The sequence below is a fragment of the Neolamprologus multifasciatus genome, chromosome 1 (assembly GCF_963576455.1).
Source record: "Neolamprologus multifasciatus chromosome 1, fNeoMul1.2, whole genome shotgun sequence".
NCBI classification, from domain to species: Eukaryota; Metazoa; Chordata; class Actinopteri; order Cichliformes; family Cichlidae; genus Neolamprologus; species Neolamprologus multifasciatus.
This window is the reverse complement of record NC_140439.1, coordinates 38,913,150-38,940,934: the sequence shown is the minus strand read 5'-3', so window position 1 is coordinate 38,940,934 and position 27,785 is coordinate 38,913,150. Positions and strand designations below refer to the sequence as shown.

At 46.5% G+C, this 27,785-nt stretch overlaps 1 protein-coding gene across 5 annotated transcripts in view; it reads left to right on the top strand.

Moving 5' to 3' along the window:
* The window catches only part of bnc1 (basonuclin zinc finger protein 1), a 68,849-nt gene extending 41,064 nt beyond the window's left edge, over positions 1 to 27,785 (top strand). For 2 of the 5 annotated variants that reach the window (XM_085160469.1, XM_085160499.1), the window contains exons 2-5: positions 15,186 to 15,288; positions 17,674 to 17,909; positions 20,033 to 22,080; positions 23,634 to 27,785. In XM_085160469.1, the coding sequence (XP_085016595.1) occupies positions 15,186 to 15,288; positions 17,674 to 17,909; positions 20,033 to 22,080; positions 23,634 to 24,438 (3,192 nt within the window). In that variant the 3' untranslated portion in view covers positions 24,439 to 27,785. The other 3 variants (XR_014874222.1, XM_085160480.1, XM_085160489.1) reach the window with 3 other exon arrangements.

Below are 27,785 nucleotides of genomic sequence, written 5' to 3'. Positions count from 1 at the left end.
GAAGTATTTACTTATTTGTCCCTACCCCCTCACGTTTTACCTCTCATTCATAAATTTTCTTAAATTAAAACAAACAACATATGAAACAAAAGTAAAGCAAAACAAAACAAAACATACATAAATCAAAAACAAGAAATTAGCAATCCCCACCAGGGTATAGTTTCTTTCATATGAAAAATAACAGAAGGTTTATATTTGCAGATTCGATTTAACATTTATTAAAATTAAACAGGTTGAATTAATATTTTTGATTGTTATTATGACATAAATGAGTTTAATATTTTATCTGTTTTTCACATATATATTTGTAATGTTTGGTAACAGGTTATAAAGCAGCTGCAGTATCAGTATTTACTCAGACACAGCAGTAAAGGCTCCGTCTGTCAGCGACACGCTCAATCCGTCACTGGATAAATGCAATCATGTCACAGAGCAGTGAGCTGGTGTCGGTAACAGGGCTGCGTGTATGTCGTCAGAGAATTACTGTTTAAAAAACATGCTGATGTTAAATAAATTGGTTTAAGTTATTAGAGGAAGGCATCAACAGAATCACCTAAAATAGATTTATAATTTCAACAGTTAATTTTCACACAGACGAGAGGAAAGTGCAGCGTTTGAAGGGGCTCGGGAGCTATTTTATATATTAAATGATATTTTGTAACCACTTTTAAATTTTAGATTTACATTTTGTCTGTGGGTGGGTGTAATTTACACAATACATGTTGTGTTTAAGTGTTTTTGTGTATGAATCATTTTCAGATGAACAGGTGGAGCAGAACATGTGCTTGAAAAAGTCCTCGCAGAAGAGCTCATTCAGTAGAAACACTTTGAAAAGGACGTTGGCAGAGCTGTCAAACTGTGCACGTGAGGTGATTCTGCATTAATGTTCAGGAGCTCCGTCCTCAGCTCAGTGTGAATAAACAGTATTGAATCATCAACAGTCAGAATGTTGAGAGCTGTTTTCCAGTTTTAGCCTGAGATCTGTTTGTGGAGCCAAAATCGTACCTCAGACTCATCAGCCGCCCGCTGACGATCATTTTGGAACTTATTAGCATGGAACAGGAAGTCTTGGCACAGATATCCGCCGGCTAAACCGGAAGTCTGTCAAGCGCCGAGGCTAATTCAGCGACAAGCTAATGGGCTGCCAGATTGAGTTACCACAAACAAAACAGATTTAAAATTGCTCAATTTTATCTGCATAGCCAAGTAATGCTCACAATGTAACGGCCTGCACACACCGGAAAGTCTGTCCGAATATTTTGTGTGTTGAAAATATTTTTCAGCCCAATTTTACCTTTTTTTTGGTTTTTTTTGCATGTGAATAACCGGATCTGACCAATCAGACGACTGCGTTTGGAAATAAGTGTGCTGGATATACTATGATTTAAGCTCACACACAGAGCTCATCATTTCTTCTTGAATTCTTTGACTGTGGTGTGTGTATATATGCATTTATACCACATGACAAGTTTGCGTCTGAAAATTCTGAATTTCACGTTGTTTATTTGCAACGCGCTTGTTGTGTGAAGCCGTTATTCTAGTTTGACTGCAGATTATTTTAAATGTAATCTGCGGCGCTTATAGAAAACATCCTGCCATCCAAATTTTAAATTGTATTAAGGATTAAAATTTGCATTATTAGGGGCGTGGCCTCTTTGACTGACAGGTGGATGGTGACACAGGCGGCTGTAGCTGCTAGCTTCACCTGAGCTGGACCTCTGCACCGTGTTTGTGCTGTTGGAGCCTTTTGGAGCCTTTTAATGACAACATGTGACCAATAATATGGCTGCTGTGAGGTCACTGTACTAACAGACCGTCCAAGGAGGCGGAGCTCCAGTTTTGATGAAATTGTGGGTGTTATTAATTGTCACGCCACCCTCTTGTACAAATATACACAGAGTTTGATCGTTTCTCAAACACGTCGTGTGCTTCGATATTTTACTCCATGAGGAAACCGGTGACGTCAGTGTGAAACACAGGAGCTGAAATATGTGCATGATTTTAATTCGTGACGGAGGAAACGGCGACGGGGACGCGGTCGGCTGAAAACGTGAAATTGGTCATCTGTGCACAGAGCTCCGTACCATCAGCTTCCATGTATATTTACATCGCCATCCTCCACACTTTACTCACAAACTAAAGAGAGAAGAATATATTAATAGTAAGCACTAATACTCTGTGGTCTTGTGTTAACATTTCGAGTGCACTCAGTAGCTGGTGCTGCTTTCACTGCTGCTGTTTTATATAAAACCAATCTGTATGAAAGCCCCGCGCCTCCCACACGCGTGAACAGCTCTGACCTCCCCTCATGCTGCATGGCGAAAGTGCTCTCCTCACTTTTTTCTTGTTACAGTGTTTTCCATCTCCTTCACACACACACACACACACTGCTTCTCCACATCTGCAGCTGTAAGCAGATCACTCCAACATCTTCCATCTCTCACTTTAAAGCAGCCTTCTGCCTCTGTAATCCCGTGTGATTTACAGTCACCCCGTGAGCGTGTCTGTGCTGAATAATGCCACCGAATGACGGGCGGACCTCGGCCCGTTTGGCGTGGTGGTGGCCGGAGTCTGGTACGGGGAGTGTGCAGAGCACGGTGAGGTAATAGCTCCCCTCTTGGCCTTTCTTACTGTCAACTAAAGTGAGGAAAGGCAGGCCGACACTTGGATGACACACATGGCATGTATGCAAACACACACTGTGCTGTGTTGGGGCAGGTTCTGCGTGATGTGGTAGTCGAGATGAGAGATAAGACAGCACACTTGGAAGCAACGCTAACCAAGGACGAGCTCCAAGTGCATCTAAAGAGGGATATCAGTGCTGGTTCACCCGTGCAGTGATCCAGTTCTGCCGTCTCTCTGCTGTAATGGGACTAAACGGCGTTCACCGCGTGTTCCTCTAAGCACCAAAAACCTTCAGCAGAAATGTCTTTGTTTAGAAATCATGACCCGTCACTCTGAAAGTCCACAGACTTTGTTGTAAATGAAGTGTGCAGCTAAAATTACTGCAGGTTTATCCTTCAGCGTCTGCGCCATCGTGCTTTCTTAAAACTATCGTGCACGCATTTACTCTTCAGCGTGCAGCGCGGGGGTTTTTCTGCTCAAATCTTTAATCCGACCGAGTCGTTTTCACTGCTTACGCCAGGAAATAAAAGAAACACAGTATGTCTGTGAAGGTTCTCAGTCATCCAGGTCATCGTAGTCAAAGGAGCTTGCAAAGAAAAGTGTCTGGACTTCTTTAAGTTACTTGAAAAACTTCAAGTAACTTAAAGAAGTCCAGACACTTTTCTTTGCAAGCTCCTTTGAAAAGAAACAATATCAAACTATATCAAAAGTTCCCTTTGACTCTTTTGGTGCTGCTGAGTTTGTCGCCCTTCACGGGGGGACCGTTATCAGCTAGCGTCTGATAGCACCACAGCTGTGACTCTGAGCCTCTCGCCATGCAGCGATGCACGTTTCCTTCTCCACTGCGATGCGATTGCAGGATGTAATTCCAACATGGAGCTGCCCTCAATGAGTTTGGTAGACTTTAAGTCGTCAGGTCATCGTCTCTGGACTTTGCTGTGTTTATGATGTTTGGTTTTTTGGCCGTTGCACGCCACGTGGACGTTCACTTTCACCACATTTAAAGAGAAGGCAGACATCTTTACAGCTGATGGTGTGACGATGCTACGGGCCTTTTATGTAATGGCACAGTCATGGAAACAACAGGACGTTGTTGGAGTCTTAAAACATGTTGTAGGTTACCAGATTCTCTTTGAAGTCAGCGGGTTTGCATTCGTTTCCTGAGTTCATGTCAGATTTAGACTTTTGGCTTCATGTACGTCAGTAAATCCCCCGCTGGTGAATATGAAGCTTGTTGGACTTCTTTCTTCACGCAAAATTATAAAAGTGGCTCCAGTTTGTGGGGCTTTTGTTGAAAAATATAAATATCACAAACTTTTCTTTTGTCAGGGTTCCTGGGTCGGTGACCCAGTGTTTTCAGTTTTCCCACATCAATGTTTTCACTTCCTGTTTTTCCCCATGTCGGCTTGTCTCTCGTGTCATTAGTCAGATTATGTTCAGCCCTGTACTCACCTGTTTCCAATCAGTGTCATCATTCAACCTGTGTATTTAAGTTCCTCGGTTTCACCAGTTCTTTGTCGTGTCATTGATGTTCGTGTGATGTTGTCCTCCCCGTGTTCTCTCAGTTCAGTCAGCCAGTCAGTGTCCGTTCACCCTCTGTTCCTCCACTCCTTATAATAAACCTTCACCAGTCTTCACCTACCTGTGAGTCCTGTGTTTGGGTTCCTTCTTCCTCGCCTCCACACAACGCCTGACATCTTTCCTTTTGTGCAAAAATGCAAAACCAGCTCTTTGTTCATGGAACAGGAGTGATGCTGTTTTCATGATTATCCTGCAGAAACAACCAAACTGTGCACAGCTTTCAGGGTAAATGTTCATTTCATATTTGATTTACTCATATTTTCATTACTTTTGACTCAAATTCATATTTAAAAAGTGATCGTCAGCCACCCTGCTCCCCGAGCCTGCTTCTGCAGGACGTTTCTTCTTGTTAAAAGGGAGTTTTTCCTCACCACTGTCGCCAGGTGCCTTATAATATTAAGCACTTTGGCTGCTGTAGTGATTTAAATTGAGCTGAACTCTCCTGCTGTTCCTGTAAATCAAACACTGCCTGTTTCAGACGCTGTTTACACAAAAACAGGACGTTTGGACGCCTTCCCGGGGTCAGAGCAGCTGTGATTTTCTCTTTCAAAATCAAATCATTTGTCAGCCCCTCAGATTAATTATCTAATGTTCAGCTTTTCTCTTTGCTGGGAGGCAAAACACTCAAAAGAAAGCGACTCCTGGAATCCCTCCCGGTGCCTCGTGTCGCGTTAAAGGCCGGTGAGTGTGCGATCGGGTTTTTTGCAGGGTTTTTCTTGGCTCCAGCATGTAAAGAATATGTAAAGGAGGGTGTAATGCTCTCCCAAAGCTGCTCATCTGCTGGAGCGCTCAGCCCCGTCCGCTCTCCCCTGCAGGAAGGCTAATGACAGACGTGTAAGTAGGCAGCGTGACCTGTTCTGCTGCACATGGAGTTTATTTGCTGCAGCTTCCACCTTCGGCCCCCGCGGCACAAATACGTCTGCGGCGCTCCGGCCCAGGGAGCAGCAGCAATCTGACAAGCGGCGCAGACCTAATCCAGGCCAGGTCTGCGGCTGTGTTTGCTATGCATCCCCTAGGTCTGGAATAAATACAAGGCCGGTAAGCAGATCTGCCTGCCTGGACGACCGCAGGGGGAGCGCGGGGCTTTCCAGCCTTACGATACATGCCTTGACGGGATGTCTCTTATCCATATATGTAACCTCATAACACTCTGCGCTTTTCACGAATAAGAACAGCTTTGATCTCCTGTGGAAAGTAATGCAGTTTTAATGTCCAACTTCAAGGGCCATTAGTTGCATTTTTATCAGTTAGCGAGGCCGCTTGGCGAATTTCTGAATGTCGAGTGGAGCGGGTGTTGCTCGCCTAGAGGTTAGGGGAGCAGCTTTGTGATTGGACGGATGTCAGGTCGAGCTCCTCGCTGGGAAGAATGTGGGCGGGGAAAGCGGATGAGTAAAACTCTTCCCTCCCTGCAGCGCTGCAGCCGAGCTACCTTTGAGCAAGGCAGTGAACTCCCTCTGCTGCTTCGGAGGGTCAGAAGAAGGAAAACGAGATTATTCGAGGAGAATGGCGAGAAGAGCCGCTTCGCCGACGCTCTCTGCGCGAGTTCAAACTCAGAAAAAGGAAAAGAGTCAAAGCGAGGTTTCATGCTTTCAGTTTCAAACCCGTCAGGTGGCGCCGCCCCCTCCCCGCCCTCTGTCTCTGCACAGGTAGAGCAGACCAGGTGTGCCTGTTTAAACTTGCTGTGTAATTTGTGGATTAGCAGATGCCTCTAATGGCTAAAGTCAGCAGAGCGTTGCCTCTGATGCAGAGAGGAGGAGGGGAAGGAAAGGAAGAAAGGGCAGAAGCTGAAAAGTTACTCACACATCACTTGTCGAATTTCTCGCTCCTTCACTCTGTCAGTGTTCCTGCAGTGTCAGCGCTTTAAAAAAGCTCCTTTTCCACTGTGTGTTCATCGTTTCACACGGAGCTGAGCGCAGGTACGTCGGCCTTCGAGCTGCAGTCACAGGACCTGCACTTGTGCAGCTTCTGGCTAATTTGTGGGCCCAGGTGTGGCCCACGACACACCTGATGTTTGGACTCGGGTCCAAAAAAGACTGAAAATCACTCATCCCCACATTTCCACAGATACAGACACAAAAAGGACATTTCATGAAATAATCCAGTAGCTGTTTAGTTTAAAACATCTGTATTTAATGGATTTGTCCTGCAGGTGTGTGAGGTTTGCATCATCATGTCACGTGACAGCGATGCGTACCACCTGTGCTGTCAGGTCAAGTTTTTATTGGTGCAGTTTTGCTTTCCCCCCCTCAGCCTCAGTTACCTGCACACATGAGACCAGGTGAGCGTTTCACCTGTGACTGTCTGTCTCCGTTACCCCAGTTATTAATTAATAGTAATAATAAATTATCAGAGGTTCTTGGAGGTAGTTTTAAATTTAAATCAGATTATTTGAGCCGTCAGCTGATGCTCGCTGGGTCGATTCGACCTTAGAAAAAGGAAAAAAAGAGGAAACTGATGTAAGAAGTGTTAAATATATGTAAAACGGTGATCTCACTGTTGTTTGTTTAGTATTTCCTCTGTGAATCACTGGCTGATGTCATTGGCTCACAGTTGGGATGTTCATGAGAATAAATGTTCCTTCAGTGGCTGCTGGTTTAAATCTGGAGTTTACATGTTAAACTTGAGGTTACACATGTGTGTGTGCATCATACTGCAAATGTTTAGATTTTATTATCTTTTAAGAGCTGTGCTGTTTCCACTATTCCTGACGTTTGGCCACATTCTTTCAGTCCCACCAACATTTTAGCCCCAAATTTTCAAACTGAATAATCGCTGTGTGGCTCTCCTCCCGCCCGCCTTCACACCTTTAGACAAAGCTTAGGTAATGATATGTTTTTGTTATTCTTCTTGATTGCACAGCATCTCCTGAAAACAGAAAAGCGCTCGACTGTACCGCAGAGATCTGCCGCCCCCGGCCCGAGGTGCACGTCTTCCTCCCGGTAGCGCAGATTCGGTTTTCGCCATGCGCGGCGTCCCCCCCGTCTTCCTGAGAAACGCTCGGCACAGACACTTACGCATTCCTGACGGCACAAGGCATAACTTGTTACGGAGGCCGTTCACAGAGCGGCGCTAAGGTGAATCCAGACGCGCACAGTGGGCTGTGTGCAGCGAGAGGGGCAGCGTTGATTTAGAGCATTACTCAGACGGAGAGGGGAGAGAGGGGAGAGAAGGGAGAGAAGGGAGAAAGGGAGAGTCTCCCCTGACTGCATTAGGAGAGCCTCCAGCCTTTGTGATTCCTTTTGATCAAATCTCTGTGAAAGATGAGTGTCATGCCCTCTTCCAGCCAGCTGTGAGGGGACTGCCCTGTGACTCTGAGGGGGGAGGCGTGTGTGTGTCTGTGTGTGTGTGCGCACATGTGTGAAAGAAAGGCATGCGCACCTCTGCGTGCACGTGTGAGTGTGTGTGTGTGTGTGTGTGTGGGATTGGGAGGGAGCAGCTCCTGAGGTGAGAATGCCGAGTAGGAGGATCTCATTCCAATCCCCTGTGCCCAGTTTCAACACACACACACACACACACACACACACACACACACACACACACACACACACACACACTGAACATCTTGAGTAGTTTAGAGCGAGTCCGGCATTAGAGGAGAGAAAGCAGAGGAGGCGTGTGTGTCTGTGTGTGTGCAGTGAGAGTAAAAGCACAGGGACTTCTTCTTCTTCTCTCTGTTTTTTGTTCGAGTGCCGGCTGCGTGTGTGTGTGTGTGTGTGTGTGTGAGGGAGAGGAGCACATGTGTGTCTGCTGTTGAAGGAGACGCTGCTGGGTGTGATGGCTCTTTCGCGTTAGTACTTGTGCGGACAGGAGAGTTGGAGGCAGTTGTTTTGTGGGACTCGCAGGGAATGGCAAACTCAGCGGTATCCCTGGAAACATCCGACTAATGACAATGGCTGAGGTAAGAGCGCTTCGCCGCCGTCCTCCGTGTGCCACGGCTCGTCTCGCACATCATCAGGACGCGATTAACAAAGATGGAGTTGTGCCGACCGGAGTGACAGGCGCGTTGGGTTGTTGAACGTAGACGTTCAGCGTGTCCTGATCCTGTTACTGATCAGGCGAAAACAGAAAGGTGGTCTCGAGCTGATATTCAGGGTTTCTGTTATCACACCAGCTCTGTGGATTTTTACACTTTACTCCTGCAAAGTAAAGAATTCATGCCAGAAAAACTGTGTTTGAAGTCCTTTAATAAGTTTAAAAATGTGAAAATGAGCATCTGTGCAGGCGGAGAGTTTAAATTCACATAAAGATGATTTTAAAGTTTTTGAAACTTTCTTTCGTGGCGTGTGTGCATCTCTGACTCGCTCGCAAACACTCTGATGGAGACGTTATGTTTATTCTCTCTGGTCACCGACAATCCAAAGAGAAAACAACCCGGATGAGTCAAATTCTGCACTTCTTTATTTCGCCGTTTCTTCCTCTTAGATAATTTTCTGCATTCGCCTTTTTCTCTTCTTTGGATTTATTCTAAGGTGATTTCTGAGGCGCTGAGAGGCCTGTTTGTGTGTCTGTGGGTTTGTTTGCAGAGCGGCGTGGCCTCTCGCTGCCTCTCGCTGCCTCTCGCTGCCGGCCGGGTCCTCGCGGCCGCAGCCTGTCGGAATGTAATTTAAGAGCCGCCTAATGTTTTGTTGCAGCCATCATGTAACAATTAGCTGAGCCGTCTGTGTGGCGGTGGCGGCGGCGGTGTCGGTAGCAGCTCTTCACGCCTGTGTGTGTGTAAACAGTTTAACCAGCGTGGGTTTATGCCCCGTTAGCGGTTTCACTTACACACTGGTGTGTGTGGAAAACGATAACTAACTGTTATCAGCTGAACTGTCTGACCTCGTGTTTGAAATGCGTTGACATAAATCTGAGATTTGAGGACATAATCAGTCAAACACAGAATAATAAAACAGCCTCTCGAAGGTGTGAGGAGCAGATTTATATCTGCGACGTCCTCGTTTTATTTTACAGCAGAATAAAAAAAGTAAAAACTGTAAGAATGTAAATTTCACTCATCGTGTTATTGTGTTTGCGTCCGCACACTTTGTTCCTCTAACAGGTTGTTTTTCTGAGGAGGCCGAGGCAGCGATTATTTGTGCGAGTCGGCCCTCGGTGACTTTTCCTCTCGTCCTGTCTTCATCTCCACCTTTGTTTCCTTCTGTAGCTCCGCTGTTTCTGCGTGTCTCTGCTCTCCTCCAGCGCTGCAGGGCAACAGACCCCGGCCTGTGTTTATAGGGCTGCACTTTGCTTTGTGTGTCTTTATATATAAACGTGTGTGTGTGTTGCAGCCTCATCAGCTTCATTAGCTTCACGAGGGTCCATCCGTGAGAGGATGAGGGGCGGGCGGGGGTATCTGTGTGTATCTGCTCCAGCCTTTTACCCCCTTCAGCGTCTCCTTGAGCTGCGATCCGCCCCTCGTGGCCCCCGTCCTGCCCCCCTAACACACACACACACCGCCCCGTGCTCTGCGCTGCCACCAAAAGGCTTGTGAGGATTTGTCAGCCAGATGTGACAAGATTGTCAAGAGGCGGCGAGGAGAGAGGGAGATCTGATATTAATCAGAGCGTAGCTGGGAGCCAAACTCCCTCAGACTCGGTGTACTAACATGTTCCCCTCATTTACTCGCTCTGCGAGCCAAACACTCCCTACGAGTTCCTAACGGGGAGCCACGAGCTCCAGGAAGCCAAGCAAACTTTGGCTCGCCTCCTTCTCCTTCATCTCTTTGTCTGTGAAGAGGCCGCTCTTCTGCTCCTCTCATGGATCTGCAGGTAAAGATCTTTTATTGTCTGCTCCAGTGTTCAAACATGCGCTGCATTCATGTGTGATTGATTGCTGGATGAGTTTGAAATAACGAGTGTTTCTCGCCGTCGTTGGGCTGTATGGAGTCCTAATAGGCTCAAACGCAGCCTGTCACTACTTGCACTCGCCCGGGCTTTTCCCGGGTTTGTCTCCTCCTGCTCAGGACCGGCCGCCGGCTTCCACAAACACTCTGCTTTCATTTAAGGGAATTTTAAAAGCTGTGCTGATGTGCAGTCCGCCCTGCGAGGAGGCTGGACGGCCCGACAGCTGAGGGTTTGTTTAAAGTTCACGTTTTTGATTTTTTAATTTCTTATTGTCAGCTTCTTCCTCGGAGCTTCAGAAGCTCACGTATCCTAACCTCACTGTAGCTAACGCTCGTCATCGATAAAGACTCAACTCCTGGCTGTCTCACACACACACACACATACACACACACACACACACACACACAGGCTGTGTCCGTGGTGAGTTCAGGTGAAGCTGCAGGTTTTGGTGCTGTGTTGGTTTCACTGGTGGGAGATAAGCGGTACCAGGAGCACGGTCCTCCCTCCGAATTCCTGACTGATACTGTGTGTGTTGGCTTCTATCAAATATTCATTACTCTGTGTGTGTGTGTGTGTGTGTGTGTGTGTGTTTTATTAAACATGCATGGATGCTGCTGGTTAATTTCAAAGTAAAGCTTCAGTTTTCTGAATGAACAGAGTCGCGTTGGTCTCAGTTTTTAGTGACCAAACTGCTGCTGTGTCGTTTTTCTCCTTCATAACTTTAATGTCTGAGAGATCAAATTATATTTGAGCATTTCTGCAGTTTTATGAGCGTTTTCTGTTTGAAGGAAAATGTCGTGTTTGGAGAGAAATTCTTACGTCGTCTGAAAATCCAAACTGGAAAATTTAATAAAACAGAAAAGTGAAAAAAATTCTCACGCCATCGATGTGTGGATCAGATTTTTCTGCTTGGATAAACAACATCGGGCGTTTTAATTTGAAATAAAAATCGTATTAAACGTCATTATTAATTTTATGAAGAGATCAGTTATAAAACAGGTTTGAGGAGGATTTTTACATTTTATCTCTCATCATGAATAATGTCAGTAAATAGTGTTTTCTGAATAAACTGGACGTTTGTTGGCGCTCGTGATAAATCCTAAAAATAAGAATAATAAATGGTCTTTCTCTGATTTGTTGTTTCCAGCGTGAAGAGGAGAAATACGTCCTGGCAGCTCTCGGTGGGCTCGAGGATGTTTTCGCCAAGAATTTATCAGTTTACACAAAAAAGTAAAGCTGAGGGATATCTGTGCCGAATCGCAGACGATTTCTTCACGCACACTTCCTGTTTTTATCCCCTCTGTGTAATCGTCGCGTTAACTGATTAATGGCTGACAGTAAAATGTGGTCCCTCGCACTTGGCCGTCAGTCTCTCCCTTCTCCTCGCGGCTCTTTGGCAGCAGTCAGAGTCGAGCGAGCTGCTGCTAATTGATTAGTTTTCCAGCGCATTAGTCCAACGTGTCCCCGTCCATCCCCGCACGGCCCGCGTCCAAGCAGCTGTTCGCTCCCGCGAGTCTCCGAGGACGCGGACATATTTTAAAGAGTTTATTTTAAACGCCAGAGAGGACGATGTCATTTTCTCTTTGTGTGTGCGGCTGCAGCCGTGGACGCACACACCACGTTCCAGCTTCTTTTCTTTCTGCGTCTGGCCTTGAAGCCGTGTTTGTGTTTTATTCCACGTCTTTTTAAGACGCGGCGGAGCGAGAAAGCAGATCTGATCACCAGGAAGCAGCTGCGTTTAAAGCTTTTAATAATTCTCATAAAAGTGTCAGTCTTTGTAACGGCGGCGCAATAACGTGCGCAGGTTAACCTGCAGCCAGTAAAATCCAGTGAACCCGCTGCTGAGCGTGAGATTTCACATCGTCAGAGTATGGATGCTGTTTTATGGCATACTTACCTCCACCTCCTCCTGCTTCTTCTTCTTCTCTCACTTTTGTCTCGTCCTGCCCTCACCTCCTCTCCCTCCACGGCCTCCATCCCACACACGGCCTCAAACAAAATGCTGAAACAAACCGGAAAGACGGTGTCAGAATCAGAACGTGCACGCCACGAGGCGGAAGCGCAAACGTGTCACACGAATGTATACAGAGAGAACCAAGGCTGCATCGCTTCCTTTGATTCTGCATCATTCATGCACCTGTTTGTTTAACCAGCAGAGCCGAGGTGTCGTCACACGACCTCGGGATACCTGAGACGTGGAGCAAAGCTCCGAGAGTGGATTTTTCTGTGAATGAGAGGAACTCGCATTAAAGTGTTCACGGTCGCTCACCCGGCGCGGTGAAATGAATGCGTCCCCTCCTGACGACGGCGCGCTTTCGTTTTGTCGTTTATTCGATGCCCCGTGCTGTCACGGTGCTAATCGAAGACGTGTAACGAGGCGGAGGAGGCGGAGGCGGGGGGTGGGGGTTACACTGTTGTACATCGGCGATACAAAGAAAGTGACACCGTGTTAACTTTAGCTTGAAGAAGTCTGACGGGGACGCATCATTTTGTGCAATTAGTCTTCTTGTCAGCGGCGTCGTTGATGCGTGCGAGCAGCTGCCACTTTGTTGTGACAACAGCAAAGAGAAAGGGATGGTTGCGGCGGCGGGGAGGGGGGCGGAGAGTTGGTGGGTTCTTCTCGGTCACTGAGAGCGGCGGTAGCAGTGGCCCCGCGCCGCCATATTTCCTCCTCCACCTCTTCTTCTTCTTCTTCTCAGGAACTCATGAAGTGACTCGCTAATTAAGATAAACGACTCCAAGCACTGGAATGTGTGTGTGTGTGTGTGTGTGTGTGTGTGTGTGTGTGTGTGTGTGTGAGATTGAGATGTATATTAGGGGGGGCAGCAGCAGGAGGTGTGTGTGCACCCGCAGCGAGACGGGATTAGACTAATTGGGCCGTGTTGGGTCTCGGCGCTCTGGAATGACGGGATTATGTTGCTGAGAGATGAGCAAAGGGGTTTTCACACCTCGCCGCTGTCCCGAGGAGGCCGCCGTGGTCCTCGGGAGGTAAAACCCAACATAAGAGGCCGGCGGAGAGGGTGGTAGATGGGCGTCACGGGGCCGGAGGCCGGAGCTGCCACCCCGCGCTCAGGTAGCTGCCACCACCTTCACCTCGGGTCCGTTTATTCGTCCTAACGATGCGAGGTTACCGCGAGGTGAAGGACGAGCCCAGCCTCGAGCGTAGAACTGACTAAACGAGGAGGAGGAGGCTTCTTACCCGTCCGCCCACGCTCTCCTCGTGGAGATGAGCATGCTGCTCATGTATACTAAACCCCTGCTGATCATGCATTATAGATGCGGAGGGAGAGAGGTGGCGGAGCGCAGCCACCCCAAGGTTTTCAGCGTGTAGCGCTAACAACAGCGGCTTTGATCATGAATCTGATGATGCTCCTCCGTTCAGATATGACTCTTTTTTTTTAGAGAGAGCAGGAAGTGGAGTCATTTTTAGTGTCGGGCTCCTCTCTGCAGGTCGCTGCACAGTCAGCAGCTCCGCACAAAACTTGACTCATTATTGTCGTCATCACTTCCTGCATCTTCATCCCATTAGCTGAGGAGGTAATGGACAGAGCCCTCTGAACCCTGTGCGTGTGTGTGTGTGTGTGTGTGTGTGTGTGTGTGTGTGTGTGTGTGTGTGTGCGCACGCCTCAGGCTGCCATTGATTGGTTTTGTAGTCCAGGTGTGGCCGACCTGCCCGGCAGCCCTGCACACACACACACACACACACACACACACACACACACACACACACCTGTGCTAACGGGGAAAACCACGAAGTGATGGGGGAGAAATCACCAAAGGCAGTCGTGCTCCTTCTTTCAGTTTCCACGGGCGACTTGACGATTGTACATTTTTTATGTAGCTTTGTAAGGAGAGCGAAGCTACAACTGCACACACACACTCACACACATGCACACACACACACTCACTCACACACTCTGAGCACTTCTTTTTTTCCTTGACTGCGTACTGAGGTGGAGGTTGTGGAAGTTTGTTGTCGGCGTTCCAGATTCAGATCACGTTTGCAAATTTTCTTTTATTTAATAAAATTTTTTTGACACCCAAAATAATCTTCATGTGTTTTATGGAAACACTGACATAAATTACTCTAATTACAATGAATTACTTTTCCTGCACAAACACAAAAGCATGTTTGTGACTCTGCTGATCTGCTAACCATCAGCCAATGATTCAAATAAAGACTAGAATAAAAACATCACGATGCTCGTACGAACAGCTAAACAATCGTCGAGCTGGTTTGCAGCACAGGAGGAGTTTGCTGCTAAATCGACCTGACGTGATCCTAAAATTAATTTTAAAAAACAGAAGAAGGTTTTATATATATGTGGCACACTAAGCAGAAGAAGGCTGCTGGAGAGCACCACAGCTCTCAGGTGCAGCGCTCACCTGGTTTCCTCTGCAGCCGCTGCATCGCTGCATGGACAAAACCAAAAAACTGCACAAATAAATACTTTATGATTATTGTTGTTATTGATGTTATTATTGCCACCTGAAGGTCAGCAGAGAGGAGACTCGCTGACTCGCTGCTGACCTGGAATCTAAAAATGATACAAATGTAACAATAATCATTTTATTCACTTGTGTCAGTTTTTCCTTCTTTTTTTTTCACTGTAATTTTAAATGTTTCATTTTCACAGTTTTGATAATTTTGCTGATTTTTCGTTTTTGACACTTTGATTATTTTTACTGCCTTCAACACCAAATATAAATGCAGCGCTCTGACGCTTATTATCACCAAAGCTGCCATTAAGTGCCTGCCTGTTAATTCATTAGGAACTTTAAAATGTGTTAAATGCTTTTAAAACCTGCAGCTGATCATCTCCACGCTCTGCTGCTCAGATCTGCTTTGGTTTTTCTACCAGTCATTTTAACCCCACACAGGTGTTAAATTACTGGTGATTTTCTGTAAGAAATACATGAAATATTTTTCGTTGAGTAATTTATAAAATTACAGAGAGGCCTTGACATCAGTCGTGTCAGGTCTTGATGTCAGGAATTTGGCGTTTCCGTTTCTTCCCACATCCAATGTGACTAAATGTGTGAAAGGCCTCTGCAGCGTTTTAATGTAAGTTTATTTTATTTATTTATTATTTTATCTGCTTTCATTTTAAAGAATTCTGTGTGTGTGTGTGTGTGTGTGTGTGTGTGTGTTGACAGGCTATCTGCTGCACTTTGGTGAACTGTAACTGTGACAGCTTCAAGCCGGGGAAGCTGAAGAGGAGGCAGTGTGAAAACTGCAAGCATGGCTGGGTGGCTCACGGTAAGACGAGAGTTTGTCGTTATTATCAGTCAGAAATCTTTGATTTAAAAAGCTTTCACACTGAAATCTGAATCTATTTATCTGTGTGCCAAAGGAATCAAATTTCTAGTTTGCTGACAGACTCACAAATAAAACCATTAAAATGGAATAAAGAAAGTAGCTTCCTATTTTTAGTTTTATTATTTTTCAGATTAACTGTAAGTGAAACGTGCAGCTGTGTCCTGTGAGACGATAAGATGTGAGCTGTGTTTAAAAATTAAATAAAGAAGAGCAGAGCACTGTTGAAGTTCAGACGCAGTCGGAGGCTTTGAGAATCAGATGGATGCTGTAGTCAGGGAGATTCTACGACCACGCGGCGTTTAAATTCAAACAGAGATGCAACATGAAGTGTGGCTGCAGAGCTGCACAGTGTTGTTCACATGGACGTGTTTAAATAAAGTTAGAAAAGACTCTGACAGTGAGCGCAGCGATGACACTGTCGCCTTTACACGTTAAACTGTTTTTTACAGCAGACCCAGGTTAAACATCACAAACCGTCACAGAGAGAAAACCTGCGTGTTTAACGTAATCGAGTAACCTGCGGCACACGACGACATGTTTGACCCTCTGCCTTTGTTGGCGTGCGTGAATCCTGAACTTCATGTTTGCTCACTCAGGAGAAAAAGTGTTGATTTTAATGATGACACAGAACCCTGAGCTCCTCCCTGCACTACATCCCAGTTTACTCCCAGCAGACACCAGCTGAGACATCCCAGATTACTCCCAGCAGACACCAGCTGAGACATCCCAGTTTACTCCCAGCAGACACCAGCTGAGACGTCCTAGTTTACTCCCAGCAGACACCAGCTGAGACGTCCCAGTTTACTCCCAGCAGACACCAGCTGAGACATCCCAGTTTACTCCCAGCTGGTGTCATTCTTCCTGACATAAATAAGACGTTTCCAGAACCCTGCAGACACAATCGGTCTATTTAAAAGAAAATCGCAAACAGAAAATCAAAAATAATTAATTTTTCTTGACTGAGGATTTTATTCACTAAATATTATTTATGCAGCTTTTTTTTTTAAGTAAAACCATGAAGTAAAAAAAAAAGTTCTCACAAAGGCCAGAAAAGTGTGATTTAAGTACTTAGAGTAACGCCTGGAGTCACCTGAAGGCTTTTTGTCTCAAGACAAAGAGCGTTCGGATTTAGGTGAACCGAACCTTTAAAGGTCCTTTAGAGTCATCGCTCTGTGGCGTAAACACAGAGGATGATGGTGGACTAACAGGGTGACCGCAGCGGGATTTTAATGATCGCTGAAGCTCTGGAAGTCAGAGTTTACAGAGCGAGAGTCACATTTATTTCCTGTAATTATTCTAATGTGTCCAACACTCCGCATGAATCACCATCATTTTGTGTTCTGATGATTATTTCTGCAACACAGACTTGAACGCTGCGTTATTTGCTCCAGTTAACATCGTCCAGTAATACCCACTCTGTCACACACACAATGTTTCACTTTACGAACACGAAAGTCAAATATCTCTGATTTATGTCCGTCCGCTCAGCGTTTCATTACTTTCATAGAGCACGAAGTTAAAGCCAAATTTCTAAAGGACAAAAAAGAGTTAAAATAAAAAGTGAATGACATAAAAATAAATAACTAAAGAAGTTCAATAAATAAAAATCTAAATAAAAGGTAATAATACCGAATAAAAATAAGCAAAATTAAGGTGTTATAATAAAAAAAAGCTAAATTAAAATTTAGTTAAATAAAACTTAAAGTAGAAATTATATATTTCTTTAAACTAAATAAATAAAATGGTAAAAATAAAAAATAAATAAATAGAAAATAAAATAAAAATAAATAGAAAATAAATAAATAGAAAGAATAAAAAGTAAATTTAAAAAGTAGTAAAACGATCTAATAGGAAATTGCTCAGTGAATGAAAACAAATAATAATGATGATAATAATAAAGATTAAGTTGCTGAGCAAACTGAAGTGCAGTGAACAGATTTCATTTGTTGTCCAATATTTAATCACATAACTAATGAAGATTATTGTTTATTTATTTTTCATTCTTTTTCTTTTGTTCCTGTTTTTATTTGATTTGTTACATTTAGGCCCAAAGATCGATCAAAAATAGATTAATAAACGCTTGAACTCAATTTAATAATGCAAGCGGAGAGAGAGCGGACAGGGATGTGAAATGTGAACATGCAGCAGCACAAACACGCATGCAGCAGCACAAACACGCATGCAGCAGCACAAACACGCATGCAGCAGCACAAACACGCATGCAGCAGCACAAACACGCATGCAGCAGCACAAACACGCATGCAGCACCCTGCTGAACTCTGTGATCTCAGATTAATCTGCTCAAACGTGACCCCTGTGTTTCAGCCCTGAGCAAGCTGAAGGTGCACCACATGTACCAGAGCAGCCAGGTGGAGATCGTCCACTCCAATGTGGTGTTCGACATCTGCAGCCTGATGCTGTACGGCACGCAGGCCATCCCCATCCGCCTCAAGATCCTCCTGGACCGCCTGTTCTCCGTCCTGAAGCAGGAGGAGGTGATCCAGATCCTGAACGCGCTCGACTGGACGCTGCAGGACTACATACGAGGATACGTGCTGCAGGTGAGCGCTTAGGACCGAAGAAGCCTCGGCTGGTGTGCGCGACGTTTCAGGAACGGTTTGACTGAACACGTTAGCGTTCAGCAACGGCCTGCTTGTGTGGTTCATTGATCGTGGTTCACGTTTGAATATAACAGTAAGCTTGCACATTAAAAAATGTGCCTGATGCACCTGTGGACGCCTCATGAGTGACAAATTTAAGGACACCTGTGCTGCATGTGGCTGCAGCTGGAGAAGCTCTAGAAAGAAAGAGGCCTATCGTCAGTGTTCATACAGTTTAAGACTTCAGTTTAGCTGCCTCCAGGGTTTATCCTAAGCTAAGCTCAGCGCTCTTCTACAAAGAAAAGTTCTATAAAAATTAATTTAATAATTTTACAAAAGAAATCAGGAGGTGGGACGTTTACTGCTGATAGCCACAGACTCTCCTTACAGTCGTATCCTGAGTGTATCAGCCTGTAAACGTGTTTAACATGAGAGTCTATGGAGAGCGACTCCCCGAGACTGGAGCCTCTAGTGGATGTTAGAGGAAGTGCAGGCTGATGTCTGACTGTTCACTTATTTCACAACAATCTGTGCATTTCTTTGTTAATCGTAACCATTTGATAAGCACAGACATGTGATCTCTCACCCCAACCAATCACAGCAGATGGCCCCGCCCCTTCCTGACCCTGGTTCTGCTGGAGGTTTCTTCCTGTTAAAAGGGAGTTTTTCCTTCCCACTGTCGCCAAAGTGCTGCTCATAGGGGGTCATATGATTGTTGGGCTTTTCTCTGTGTGTATTATTGTAGGGTCGACCTTACATTAGCCTTGAGGCGACTGTTGTTGTGTATAAATAAAGTTGAATTGAATTTAATGTTATGTAGCTGGTAGAAATGTAATTAGTTTAATTAGAAAGCTGTTGGATTCAGTTTTGTTGTGGCCAAAATCTCTTTCGGGGAAACCTGAAATAATCCTCTACAACTTCGTGTACTGCATGTTTTTTGAGTGCATGGAGGAGATGAGCGTCTGTGAGACAAGAGCGATTATTTCTGATATTATTGGACTTGCATTACGACACAATATCAATGCATATTTTTAAATATCACGCCTTCATTTCCTCCTGTTTTTCCAGCATTTTGTGGACTCAGGTTGTGTTCAGACTCAGTTTTTTGGCCGCCGCAGTGACGAAAAGTTAAAACCCTTTCCTGGATAGTCGTGTGAGCGGGACACCTGAGAAACACCACCACAGCGAGTACATGAAGGGAGAGACTGAAGGAATTTCTGAGGAAGGCGAGGGAGGAGGGGGAGTCAGAAAATCATGGTTGACGCCAGGCAGGAAAGGGCGGGGGGGTGCCACGGCAAAGCGATGCCATGAGCCGGTACCCCGCCGAGGCGGTACCACCGGGCTCGGGGAGGTCTCCGAACTGCCCGCTACATTTGTAAACATTATGTCTTTTGCTCCAGATTTCCTCTCAAGCCGGCGCCAAGCCGGCCGGGTCCAAGGCTGCGGGCGCCGTGTCAGGCGCGCACACAGATCTCACTTCGATTAGTACATCATCAAGTATTCAAGCTGGGCTGCGTTTAATTCATGTTAGCTCATCTAATGGCGAACGTAGAGTCAGAATCCTCGACAGGCACCCAATGAATGCTCTGTGATGAAATATTAATCGCGGTTATGGCACGAAGCCGCTCCTCACTTTCAAAGACCCCCGAACTCACATGTGATTACAGCCGGCAGAGGGAGAGAGGACCCGCTTGATCAATGCACGGCGCCTTCTGCTCCCCCCGCCCTCGCCGCAGATATGTGTGTGTGGTATGTTGTGCACGTATTTATTTGCGCTCGCCTTTGGGAGCGTGCGCGTGCGCATGTGTCCTGTCGATGCAGAGCAGGCACATCCACATGATTTAAATGAAGAGAAATGACCTGCGAGATGAAGCGCTGCGTGTCTGCGTAATGAGCTTTCTCGGGCTCTGCGCTGCCCGCTCGCATTAACGCTCCGTCTGATTCCTTTATTTAGCCGCCCTGCCAATCTGCTTCATAAGGTGTGTCGTGCAGCCCACTGTGTGAATATGTATGAGACACTTTTAATGCCCATGATGAAACCGCTCTCTCCTTTCTTTCTCCTACTTCCTCTCTTCTCTCTGCAGGATGTCGCGGGGAAGGTGTTGGACCGCTGGGCGATCATGACGTTCGAGGAGGAGATCGCCACGCTGCAGCAGTTCCTGCGTTTCGGGGAGACCAAATCCATCGTGGAGCTGATGGCTCTGCAGGACAAAGAGGGCCAGGCGGTGCTGGTTCCCAGCACCCGCACCAACTCCGACATCCGCACGTTCATCGAGCGAAACACGCCCCGCACGGCCGCCAACCTCTCCGCGTCCAAGACCGAAAAGCTGAGCGGCAACAGCATGCACCACTTCGAGAACTTCATCAACAGCATGGCCTTCATGCTGCCGTTCCAGCTGCTCGGCTCCGTCCCGGCGCCGTTCCTGGGCTCGCACACGGGGGCGATGCAACACCAGCAACACCAGCAGCACCAGCCGCTGTGCCGCGGGCCGATGGAGCAGCAGGGCCAGCGGCAGGACGTTCAGGGGCGGGACGGTCTGCTCAGGGACAATCACCCCTCTCTGTCGCACCCGTCGGAGAGCACGCTGCTCAGCTCCGGCGCCATCTCCTTCTCAGCTGACCTCGACCGAAGCGGAGACAAGCCGACGGACGGCCTCTCCGCCAGCACGAAGATCGAGGCCGAGGACTTCTCCACCAGTGACAATTACTCAGACGGGCCCTCCACACCGTGCACGCCGTCCATCAGCTCCGACGTGACCCAGATGTCACCGGAGAGCAAACTGCGCTCATTGGACAGAAACGGGAGCGGCGGCGGCGTCTCGGGAGGCATCGGCGGAGGCTCTCTGAAGAAGGGTCGTGTGTTTTGCAACGCCTGCGAGAAGACGTTCTACGACAAAGGCACGCTGAAAATCCACTACAACGCAGTGCACCTCAAGATCAAGCACAAGTGCACCATCGAGGGCTGCAACATGGTGTTCAGCTCGCTGCGCAGCCGCAATCGCCACAGTGCCAACCCAAACCCACGCCTCCACATGCCCATGAACCGCAACAACCGGGACAAAGACCTGCGCAGCAACTTGTCCGCTGATGAGAGCTCTGAAGGAGAGAAGAGGCCTGAATACGGCACCCCCATCTCCATCTGCTCTGCGGAGAGCCAAAAGTCGGTGTCCAGCTACATGGTGAGCCACATGGACTCGGGCTCCAAGCTCCACAGCAGCTCGTTCCCCAGCATGGGCCAAAGCGGCATCCTCTTCCCCAACTTAAAAACAGTCCAGCCAGTCCTGCCTTTCTACAGAAGCCTGGTAACCCCGGCTGAGCTCGCCAACACCCCGGGAACGCTGCCCTCGCTTCCTCTGCTGTCCTCCTCTGTGCCCGTCAAACCCATCACAGCCCCCGAGCCCTGCACGGCTGACCCCATACCAAAGAAAAAGTCTCGCAAGTCCAGCATGCCAATAAAGATAGAAAAGGAGATGGTGGAGCGAGACGAGCAGGATAAGGAGAGCAGCTCCGAGGATGAGGCTCCCGTACACGGCAGGGACAAGGACGAGTGCGACGGTAACAAAGAGGAAGGACGTCTGTGCACGAGACGAGCTGGGGAGGAGAAGGAAGCCAGAGAAGCGTACCAGGGCAAAGACGTGGAGAGAGAGCAGAGTTTGGAGAGAGGAATGACAGAGAGGGAGGACAAAGACGACGGCTCGAGGCTAGCCGAGACCGCCGTCATCACCTGCGCGTCCTCCCCCTTCGAAAACAGGCTGATGGACAATCACTGTGACGACAGCTCGCTCTGCCAGGACCCCGACAGCAACGCAGAGAGGGAGGACCGCGAGCACGCCCTCAACAAGATGTCAGAACTCAAGTGGGACGACGGCGAGCGCAGGCTGACGAACGGCGGCGGCCTCCAGCTCATAGAGAGGGAGGCGTCCGATGGCTGCGGAGATGACTACGGAGACTCGGGGTTATCTCACCTCGATCCCGACGCCGTCCTGCCGCACCACTGTGAGATCTGCAGCAAGAACTTCAAAAACCCCTACAGCGTGAAGATGCACTACCAAAACGTCCACCTGAAGGAGATGCACATGTGCACGGTGGACGGCTGCAACGCCGCCTTCCCCTCCCGCAGGAGCAGAGACAGGTGAGAGGAGCTCGATTTCTCCTCCTGACACGACTGCACGTTTAAACAACAGTGACTTAAAGTCACGACTCGAAAGACTGCATGTCTGTGCAGCACCGCGTCAGGTTCTGGTTGCACTGACGCTGCAGCTGAAAGTGCCTCTGCTTTAGCAAACTTTCCTCGAGCCTCGTCAATCAAAAACAGAGTCGGGTTCGGCGCTCACAGGGTAAAGACTGTACGTGTGTGATGACAGCCTGTTCTCATGCTGGCTGCGTCTCACAGATGCAGATCGATCCATTTGTACTTATATAGCAGCAAATCACAACAGCAGTCGCCTGAAGGCTCATTAGTGTAAAACATCAGTAGACAATCAGATGACCCCCTATGAGCATTTGGTGACAGTGGAGAGGAAAAACTCCCTAACAGGGAAACACCTCGCCTGCTCAGATTCAAGCTCTTTGAAAGGGGACAGTTCAGCATCACCATAGCGACAGAACAGCAGTGTGGGAGTTTTTCTTCCCCGGTGTCGCCGACTGCTTCCTCGTAGTCCTCACTGACTGTCGAGTCTTTACTGGGTAAAGTGATCGTTGCTGTGTTGTGTTGTTTTGGTGCTTCCATCAGCTAATAGCAATTCTACATCTGAAGGTGGTTCTCAGATACTTTGTACCCAAACCACAGCAGAGGGCTAAACGCTGCCCTGTGTTAATGTGGAAAACAGCCACCGTGTCACCTGAAATCTCGTCACCTTGTTTTGATTATATTGTTAAAAACACTGAAGACACTTTTTATCCGAACCTTCCAAAAGTGATCCAAACTCTTAACCTTCTCTCTCTCAGTGCACCTGGCTGCAGACGGATGCTCATCGCTCTTTGTGCAGCTGCAATAACAATAAATGTTTCAGATGAAATTTTGAGGTAAACAGTAGAGGTGGGAATCACCAAACATCCCACGATACGATATTATCACAATACTTAACGCACGATACGATATTATTGCAATTTTTAAAAATATTTTGCGATATTCAGATTCTGTACATAAAGGTAAACTTTATCAATATTCATTTCCTCTAATATCAAAGTCTCACACTCAGTCTTTCTCTCATTTCAGTTTGATTGTTGACAAACTGAACGGTTTGTATTACAGTCTAGTCCAACTTAACTGAATCAACCATCTGGTACAATTATAGCTATTCTGAACTATGCAGTTTATGAAAACTATGCAGCCCCTTCAGCAACTGAAGAATTTGAAAGTAAATTAAAACAAAATATAATTTTACATTAAATAAAAAAGTTTTAAACTTAATTAAAATAAAACATGTCTTAAATTAAAATAAGTAAACTGTCACATTTGGACAGTGAAGGAATGTCAGGATTCTTGCTCAGAAAAAGGATCAACATGCTCTGAAGTCAGAGTTACAAGTTGTAACAAAGTATCGATTTCTGCTGTCCCTGTATTGATACATTATTAGCAAACAAATATCACGATGCTACACAGTATCCATTTTCCCCCACTCCTAGTAAACACTGTAAACTGACTGAAACACTCACCGTGTCATTTTTGTTTTTCACCCGCAGACACAGCGCCAATCTGAACCTGCACCACAAGCTGCTGACCAAAGACTCCTTCAGCCCGGCCAACGCCCTCTACTCTCACGCCTCCCTTTGTCGAGACAGAGACTCTGCCGGGCTGGACTACTGCCAAGAGCAGCGGGACCGAGACCCGCCCCACCGGGATCCGAGCGGCCAGACCTCCGTCATCTTCCGAGGGCACAACCGCATGGGTCTGGTCTTCCCGATGAGCAAAAGGTCCACGGCTCTGGATGGCGCCGAGGCGTCTCCGGTGGGAGAGACTCAGGGATTGGGAGGTGGAGAAGGCGGCATAAGTGGGGAGGATGGGGCAGTCCTGGACCTGAGCACCTCATCCTCCGCCCCGCCTCGTGGCGGCGCTCAGTCTTCCTGGGACTCAGACGGAGCCGGGAGCGAGGAAGGGGAGGGGGCTGAGGAAGACGAGGAGGAGGCGCTCCCCGTGGAGGACAGCGATGAAAGCTGCGATGGGATCGGCGCAGGCAGGCCCGGGGGCGACGAGCTTGCGCTCGAAGGGGGGAGGACCCTGGGCTGTGGCGAGGGAGGACAAGGAGGGCTTCAGGGAGGTGGGGGTGGATCTCCAATAACGTGCCACGTCTGCCAAAAGGTCTACAGCAACAAGGGCACGTTCAGAGCCCACTACAAGACTGTCCACCTGAGACTTCTTCACAAGTGTAAAGTCCCCGGCTGCGACACGTCGTTCTCCTCCGTACGGAGCAGGAACCGGCACAGCCAGAACCCGAACCTCCACAGGAACCTGGCTGTGAGCTCGGGTTCCCCCATGGAGCAGGAGTAGGGCTCTGACCTACTTTTGTTGTTTTTCCCGGGCGCGTAATAAAGAAGGCTCACCGTTAGCACTTTTGAAACATCACGCCGTCATTCATCCGTTACTTTAGGCGAGAAAGGGACGAGAGAGAGGAAACCAAATCCATTTAAAACAACCAAAACCTGCACAGGTCAGCCAGCTGGTTTCAGCGTCGAGTTATTTTGGTTTTCCTTTGAGCCCTTTAAAAAAAATCATCCGTGTGGACTAAAGTTTTCCTCGTGTTGTCGAATCCTGCAAGTGTTTTTTTCTCTTCCAGTGTTTCTGTCGCCGGACGTCCACGTCAGCCCGTGAAGCCGTAGTGAAGTAACTCCTCCACTCGTCGTTTCACTCGTTCCAGCAAAAGCGTCTCTGTTGAAAAGCTATTGTGTTGTGAGGTAGAACAATAAGTTATTGTACGGTGTTTGATCTGTCTTCACTGTTCTTTGTTGCAAACTGCTAATGTTGACCAAAGATTTATTCTCAGTTCACAGTTGTGTGTGCGTGTGTGTGCGCGTGTGTTTGTGTGTACGGACCCTTCGTGTTGTGGGAGGGGTTATGCAGTATTAAGAGGTCCGCCCGGTCTCCGCCTTCATCATTTTTAACAGCAGTATTCAGGCGTGGGCGTGGCCTAAAACAGTAAAATATATAGAAAATGTCGACTGAAAGGGTGAAATCCTGTTTTTTGTTGGTGTTTTTGTAAAGAAATGTTCAAATGTTCTCACGCAGCCAGACTTGATGTTGTTCGCGTGGTTTCTCGCAGTAACCTCACCGACTGGACAAACGGCAGAAAGATGCCACCTCTGGAGGCAGGAAGGATGTACTGTGAAAGAGTCAAACACTGAGAAATAATCAAGACAAAATGCAGTTTCTGAATCTTTGCCCTGAGCTTCCACAAAGAGCCGGAAACAAAACGTTCGAGCTGTAGATTCTGTGAATAATTTGTTCTGAAAGACACCAAAAGACAAGAAGCTGTGTAAAACGGAAGAATTTCACCACTAACATTACGTTTCTTTACGTGAACACTGTGTTGTACATTCCTGATTTGGTTTACTGTTCTGGTTTCGCTCGGTTTTCTGCATATTTCCTTTCAGTCTGTATTTAAACGCGATGGCTCAGATTTAAGGTCGCACTCGTTTGTTGTTTGGATTCGTTCATATTAAAAAAAAGAGCAAAAACCGAGACGTGTGGATAGATGTTCATGTTTCTTTTGAATTAATGTTACAATATTCATTCAGTTAAATAAAAAGCCATATGTTTGCAAGACTCCAGTCACTCATTTTGAATTCCTGCATTAAAAGCATGTCGGTCTGTACGCTGCACAAAGCTTTTCATCAGGTCACTGAAAACTACTGTTAACAAAAGAGTCAGAGCATCAGGACTCTCAAAAGTCCCAGAAATATTTCTGTCATGCAGTGATGCAACTCCGGAGGTGCAGCTTGTTAGCTAGCTCCTCCGAAAGACAGGAAATCTCTGAAGAAATGAAGAAATAGTAGCAAACTTTATAGTAATAACCAGGAACAAGTAATTAACTGTAAATTATGTTAATTCATGTAATATTAGAAGAAAAAACTGATTCAGTGTGACTTTTTTTCTGCATTAAATCTCAGCTAAATAAACATTATAGCGCGCAGCTGCAGTGTTACATTGACACTACAAACGTGTCCGTGTGTGTCCACTGTTGGACACGTGGAAAATAACTCAAACTGCTGGTAGTTTGTGGACACATGTAGACTCTGCTCTACTGGCGGTTTCGCCGTGTGCGACTTGCAAACATTCAAAGATTGAAAGAGCTGCTCTGTGGCTATGAATACAACGTGAGAGCGCACACTGGACCAGACTCACGAAGCCTGATTTCTCCTGCTGACTGTTGGCGTCTGCGTGATGTCACAGCTCGGCCGACGCAGAGCGAAGCTGGGAGACTGAAATAAACAGAAAAAGGTTTAAAATATAACAGCAGCAGAAGAATCAGTGAAAAATGTTCTAATGTTGAATTAAACAAAATAAAGTTTTTTCAAATCATGACAACAGTCGACTTTAGGTGCGTTGTACACTAAAGATGTTTTTATACAGCGCTTTTCTACTCATTCATCCCCGTTCATCATTCACACAAAACAGTGTTTTCTCTCTACCAATCACACACAGCCGTGGCTTCAGACGACCCCCCGTGAGCAAGCGCCGGCAACAGGAAGGAGAAACCTCTGGCAGAGCAAGGCTCTTTTTTGCTTCTCCTGTGTAAAGCATCCTTTTTTTCTTGAAAGGTGCCAAAACAATTTAACAAATTATTATTGTTATTATTATTAATACAGACCGTATCAGTCTATAATGTTTACACAAAGTAACAGGAACAGCTACTTAATTTCATAATTTACGTTTCAATTGAATCAATTAATTTAAGGTAATTAAAACACCTGATGTGATGCACTTACCTGTCCAGCTGTCCACCAGCTCAGGTACCTCAGGAGGATTCAGGACCCACAGACTCTCCCTGACTCTTTATTCCTGTTTTTATTAAATCAAACATTTTGCATCCCAGCGGTCGGGTCTTTGTTTGTGAGAGAAGAAGTTCAAATGTGCTTGAATATGATTCATTTATGTATTTATTGTTGTTGTAATTCACAGTTACAGTAGGATTGTTCTTTCTCCACCTTGGTGTCAGACGGATGACTGTATATGTAAACTCTTATTATATCATTCAGCACACAGCAGCAGACTGTGAGATAGAAAAGGACAGAACTGTGTGACACGCTGAGATTTGACTAATCACAAGGAACATGAATATTAAATGTGTTTATATGTATAAAAACAGACACGTCTAAACATAAAAACTGCATTAATACCATGAAAGGGTCAGTTAGAAGCAGTGAGCCGTGTTTTCACAGCAGATTTCTGCAGGACGGAGAAGCTCCTGTTACGCAAACAGAGGGAAATATATTTGAGTTTGAACTTTCCCTAAGCAAGCACACGCGTCCTCGTGCTCGTGCACTGAATCATTCAAACATCACTGACAGTCATCTGTCCTCTGAAGCTCTTAAAATCAACGTATCACTGAAATTTCTTAAAGCCTGAAATTCTGTTATTACTGAAGCCACAATGCAGAAAATAACGAAGCCCAGTTCCAAAAAATTGTGCAAATAAAAAGAGAAATCAATGACTTGCAAATGTCATAAACTTATATTTTATTTATAATAGAAAATATATGAAATGTTTCAACTGGGAAATTTTACTATGAGCTCATTTTCAATTTAATGTAACATGAAATGTTGTTATGGAGCAACAAACAGCGAGAAAATAAACCCTGAAACCATAGAAACAGCTGGAGGAACAGGTCACGTGACCTC